Source organism: Carassius gibelio, chromosome B4, assembly GCF_023724105.1.
Source record: "Carassius gibelio isolate Cgi1373 ecotype wild population from Czech Republic chromosome B4, carGib1.2-hapl.c, whole genome shotgun sequence".
In the NCBI taxonomy this organism is placed as follows: Eukaryota; Metazoa; Chordata; class Actinopteri; order Cypriniformes; family Cyprinidae; genus Carassius; species Carassius gibelio.
In genome coordinates, this window is record NC_068399.1 from 20,143,221 (window position 1) to 20,149,340 (window position 6,120).

The window sequence follows — 6,120 nt, forward strand, 5'->3', positions numbered from 1 at the left end:
GTTTACTCATGTCATGTTTATATATTAAATATATTCATAAATAAAATGAATTATATGAATATAAATGTATACATATAAATAATATTTAAAAATATTCACATGCATATATTATGTAAACAAAAACTTATTTTGAATGCGATTATTAACAATTAATCATTTGACAGCACGAGTAAAAATTATACAAAATTATACAGTTTTATTAAATTATGAATTATTAAAAACACCTATATAAGCAAATGCAATGAAACAAGGCTGAAATAATTAAAATCATTATTAAAATATTTTTAATGTATTATAATTTCTTACACATATAGATTAATATATAATAAATTTGATGAAATCAGATTTTTTTATATCAAATATAAATTAATTTAAAAAATATCAATAGGAGCAAACTCAGTGAAATTAAATAAAAGTAATCTAAATTATTTTAAAAAGTCATTTAATATTTGAAATATTTTCTATTTATTTTATATTAGCTCTTTAAGAACTTTATACAATTCTATAAATTATATCATAAACAATAATCAACAGTTTATAAAACTATTGTTATTATTATTATTATTAAATTGTTCAAGTTCTGAATTCTTAAAAATACAAATGTTATTATATGTGAAAATATACATATAATATACAATGTATTGTCTGTATACGTGTGTGTGTCTGTATACAGTATATATATACGCACACACACAAATTAATATATAATAAATCATTTGAAAGTTAATATTTAAGTATATATGTTTTTAAGTAAAATAATACAAAATAATTTTAATTCAAATTTTTATTTCAGTTTTTTAATAGCTCAACTTCAGATATATATTAAATATAAATATGTAGATTTCAGTTATCATCATTACATCTTTATGTTGGTCATCAACCGTTAATTGGATGTCTGTTTAATAGTGATTTTCTGTTTTGTAGGTATAACACTGATCTGGACTGGTCTGTCATGAGTTTTGCTCCGAGTCCGTTCACCCCCATGAGCATCCGCAGCATTCAGGAGCAGCGGGACCGCTGGGAGAGGAAGAGGAAGAGGAGTCGCACGGCCCGTGAGCTAGTCCAGAGTGAACAAAGATACTGCAAACAGCTAGATCTAGTCATCACGGTTAGTCTCTCTATAGGCCCAACATTACACAAACGCCCATGGGCTGACTTGTATCAAACAATAGACTGATGGAGCATCACTTGTCAGGGTTGGGTTTAGTCATAGAAACAGAAAAATGTGATTATCATCAGAATATCCTTATTAATACAAATCTGAAATTCTAATTATCTTTGAGAGCTTTATTGACTGTTTCAACAGCACAAGGTTTTCCGTTCATTGAGTGGTCCTTGACACCGTCACAGGGCTATTCCTTTGAAATTCATAGTTTATAACCTGCTCAAGGCTTTCATTCTGCAGCTAATTAAGATCACACAGTTTTCCGTGCCATTTCTGGGCGTATTTTGTTGTGTATATCAAACGAATTGGCATTTGGACTTGAAAAGCTAACACGGCGAACTCGCAGGTCTTTCTCATTGTTTTTGAATGGCGCAGCTAATTAAACGGTTGACTGTTAAAACACAACTTATTTTGAGAAACCAAACCGCCGGTGGAGTTGTGTTAGATATGTGGCTCATACGAAGCAGTTGGAGGTAATTGAGATGTCATTGCTGCAAAATGCTTGGCTCTCCACAGATTTGTTCTCGCTTTGTCTCAAGGGTGTGCGACGAGAGGTGACACTCTCAGTAAGATGAAGAGTCATGTACGAGTGGCGTCTGGAAATTAAATTCTCTCTCCCTCCTGTCTCTGTCTTTTCTCCAGTACTTTGTGGAGATCTTGAAGGCCAAAGGAACCCTCGGGCAGGACATTAGAGAAAGCATCTTCAGTTCAATTAAATCCATTCATTTAATAAACCAGTAAGTATCCTTTAAATAATTAAGTGAATATTCGCGCTCAGGGGAGAGAGGCGGCTGAGGGTGGCTGGCTTTGATACCGTTTAAAAAGGACGAGAGGGTAGGGGAGTATTAATTGGGGTCTAACAGGAGAATCAAGTTTGAGAACTTGGAGATTGCCTGGTGTGCCTTATCTTATGTTATTCTCTTTAATTGGATTGAGAATCGATGTGGATGCTGGATTTAGGCTTACAGATGCACTTTCTCCAGAGTATTTCCCGTTATCCTGCCTCTGTTACAATCAGAGGTGATGGTGGCCTGTTCATAATGGCCGCCATTTGTGTTTTCTAAGCCTAATGTGTTGATAAAAATAAGTATTTGCAATCGCTGATGTTTTAAACATGTATTTTTAATGAAAGTGTTCATTACCATGCGTTCATTACTGATACTCCGTCTTTCATCCTGACTTCAGCACTACTGTAGATGGTTCGCCGGTTATAGACATCAGGCTGTTCCATACAAGGTTTAAAGTTACCATGAAACACTGTTTGCAGCCCATTTCAAGTTTTGCACTTCTGAGTAACACTGGATATTCAATATAAAAAGAATTCGTGCAAGACCTGATTTTATCCTATAAGATCTCATTATGATACCAACATTTCAGTAGTTTTAATGGACTTTTTGTTATTTTGTTTGTGACAAATATTGTTATTCAAAGCAGGACATAGTGTTGAAGCTTTATGTCAGAATTTTAGGAACAAACTCATAATAACCTTGTCCTTGGCATTGTTAACATTAAGCTCTATGGGAAGTTTTGTGCTTGTCAGTACCAAAAAATTGCTATTTAATTCAGACAAAATAATATTAAATAATATTTTATTGGTATAATAACATTAATGTTAACAAATTAAATTAAAATAGTGTTTTTTTTATCCTTCCAGATTTTTTATAGATTTTTTTTTTTTAATTGTTTTTATTTTTTTATTATTATTATTTTTTTTTTGGTAATTAAACCTGTAAACAGTCTGTATTTATCTGGGATTAATTGGAAACAATATAATTGAACTGTATGTAGATGTAATATTTTATTACAAGTTGTTTTTGTTCATAACAATATACTTAAAATAAACATTAATACAGCAATAAATGGATTTGATTGTGAACCAGTTTTGTTATTGTAAAAAAAAATTTTTTTACAATTGTCTTGGGTAACTAAAATAAAGCTTAAATAAAATATAAATATTAGATGAAAAAAATGTAAATAAAAAAATATAAATTTTGCTTTGGTGAATAACTGAAATACATTAAAGTGCAAATAAAGTTTAAATAAAGACGTGTTTACATTTATGAATTTGGCAGACGCTTGTATTTTAGTGACTTGTAATGAACAAAAGGGTAAAACTTATATAGATCAAAGCTTTAAATAAAAGTTCCTTTAAAAACTAGTAATAAATAATACAATAGTCTATAAATAATACTAAAATAACAGCCATGAGTGCTTGCAGGGCATGGATGCAAATATGCACATCATACTGAAAGGTTTTTAATTTTGGTAGCAACTTCGAACTAAAGTACCGGCACTTTTGAGAAGGGCAGTGAGTTGGAAAATTAGAGATATTTGTAATGTCAGCTAAAAAGAAGTTATCAGTTATTTCAGTCTAAGGTGTACATGTATATGTTTACAATAATAAGAAATTCTGTGATGACTTTGATAGTGTCTTTGTGCTAAGTCGTGAAACCCAGCTGTGACTCTTCAGCATACAGACGATTAGACACTCTGCTTGAGGGGCATTTATGACAGCTTGAGCAAATGAAAAGCCGGAGCCGCTGGAAACGAGGCGCAGGAGATGAAATAATACATAAGAAAAACTGGCCTGAAGAGCAGTCGGCATTGATCTGCCCATGCGGGCCGGGCAGACTAACAACAAATTAACTCACAGGTGTCAAGAAGCCTGTTCTTGTTAATTTTATCTGAGGCTATCTATGGCACAGAGCTCTCGTGAAGTGTTTTGTGTTTTGATGTACCACATCTGAAAGCAAAAATAGAAAAGCATGCCTCTCCTAATGTCCAACAGCCTGTAAGCGTATTGTATTAAGACAAGCTTCAAGCTTGCGTTAGAGAGATCCGCTAGAGAGAGCTCTTCAGTGCAGGTGAGCAGTGTTTGATATATTTAACAACACGATCACTCTTTTTTTAACTGACATGCTCAGAGAGATGTTACCTTACAGGAAAAACCTAGTCAGGAGATTTCATTAGTCATGAATTGGCCAAAGTTTTCGTATGAGTTAATACATCGTGGTTTTGTTGCGTACATATTACCAAACGACTGGAAGGAGAACCACTGACTGCCTTCGAGGGCCTCATTCAGGCCCTGTTGATTGAGAATCATAAAATTGTCTGAATAATGAATCACTGTGGGTCCCCGAGCCTCCCATCAATGCCTGATTGACGGGCCTCTCTACAAACAGTGGCTGAATGAAGATGGAGGGCTGAGTTTCAGAGCCCGATGTATTGGATAAATCGGTGCTCGGTTACCATATATCATCATTAGAATCGGTTATTGAAGTGCCGGGTGAAGCGTAATGGCAGTCTCTCAATTTAGATCTGTGAACAGACAGCAGTGGCTGACTGATTAAAACGAATAAAGTGCTCGCGTTCTCCAAAACCACATCGTTATCAGGAAGCTTCTTCAGATGCATGTTGATATCTACGCCGGCTGCTGAAGGTTATTTGAATCCTAAGCTGAAATCATCACTTTTTATCTTGGACTAGTTGTAGCACAGAAAAACAGAGAACAAGGACAGGAGGTGAGCTGTAGAATATTTTTTTATTTATTTTTTTATCATACACAATATGCGCTTTATAGTAGAAAAAAAATAGTATGAACGCATCTGAATTTATAAACCATTGTAGATTTTAAAGTAAATTTGTTCAAATGTCTTTTCATGACTTTATATATTCTGTGAAATGAAAAACGAGATATTTAGCAGGTTGTCCAAGCTGCTCTTTTTCATACAATGAAAGTGAATGGTAATAGTTACTAATAAAAGTAGTGTGTTACAATATTGTGTTACAAAAAAGTAACTGTTACTTAGTTACTTTTTACAAAGTAATGCATTACGTGCTTTTGTGTTACTTTTAGTCACCTGAGCTGATGCTTATTAATTTTTAATAACAAAAATCTAATTCTAAAAGTTCTATTTTTTGCAACTTTAAAGGCCCTTTCACACCAAAAGTAAAATGAATAAAGCTTATTTGAAAAAGTTAATTTAAAGGTAATGCATTACTTTACTAGTTACTTGAAAAAATTAATCTGATTACATAACTTTTTTTTATACACACACTTGTATGGCAACAGAAGCACTATTTTAACGGTGAAGGTTTTTTTTTTGTTTTTTTTTTTGAGCTTGACTGCTCCTTATCTACCTTCTTCTTTTGTTGAATGGAAAAGAACAGCCTGGACATTTTTCAGAACTTCTCCTTTTGGGTTCCATAGAAGAAAGCAAGTCATGCATGTTTGGAACAACATGAGGATGAGAAAATTTGTATTTTAATTTGAAATTATTTTATTTGTACATTTTATGCATTTGCCAGAAATACATTTTGAATGAGAAAATTAATTGTATTCTTTTTTTATATATATTTTTTAACATTTTATGCTTTTAAAAGAATTTAATTTTACATTTCTGATGTATTATTTCAATTAATTGTCTTATAATAATTTTTTTCTATAAAGTCTTATGAGTGATTAAATAACCCGAGGACAATACTAACCAATCATTTCCAGTTTTTCCGTAAAACCTTCAAAATGATGGCAGGTGACAGTAACACGATGACATTCGAAGAAATATAAAAATATCTATCTGTTTTATTTAAGTTTAAAAGAGTAGCGTGCAGTTGGTTTGAAGTTCATTGTTTGTACATCACATGATACTATTGGGTCGGTAAAGACTTAAATACATTCCGTATTCATTAAACACTGCTGAACAAGCAAACAAACAAAACTTGAATATATTGTCACACCGCTGCCATTCGTCAGAATTATGACTGTTTACCTGATGAGGGGAATAAGGCAATGGTGGGAAGAACCCAATTATCCTAGAATGCACTGTAACAGTGATCACCAACTTGAAAAGAGCTGTCACTTAAGTAGCACAGAATCAAAAACGCATTTGAGAGAGAAATATTCTGAACGAGTGTGTCTTGGGGGTTTCTTAATGACAGTAAATGTGGTGTGGAAA

At 32.7% G+C, this 6,120-nt stretch overlaps 1 protein-coding gene across 1 annotated transcript in view; it reads left to right on the plus strand.

Moving 5' to 3' along the window:
* The first annotated feature begins 932 nt into the window (after positions 1-932).
* arhgef39 (Rho guanine nucleotide exchange factor (GEF) 39) overlaps positions 933-6,120 on the plus strand; it is a 34,741-nt gene continuing 29,553 nt past the window's right edge. Inside the window, 2 exon segments of the mRNA XM_052555028.1 lie at positions 933-1,108; positions 1,808-1,902. Of these exon segments, the coding sequence (XP_052410988.1) occupies positions 953-1,108; positions 1,808-1,902 (251 nt within the window). The 5' untranslated portion in view covers positions 933-952.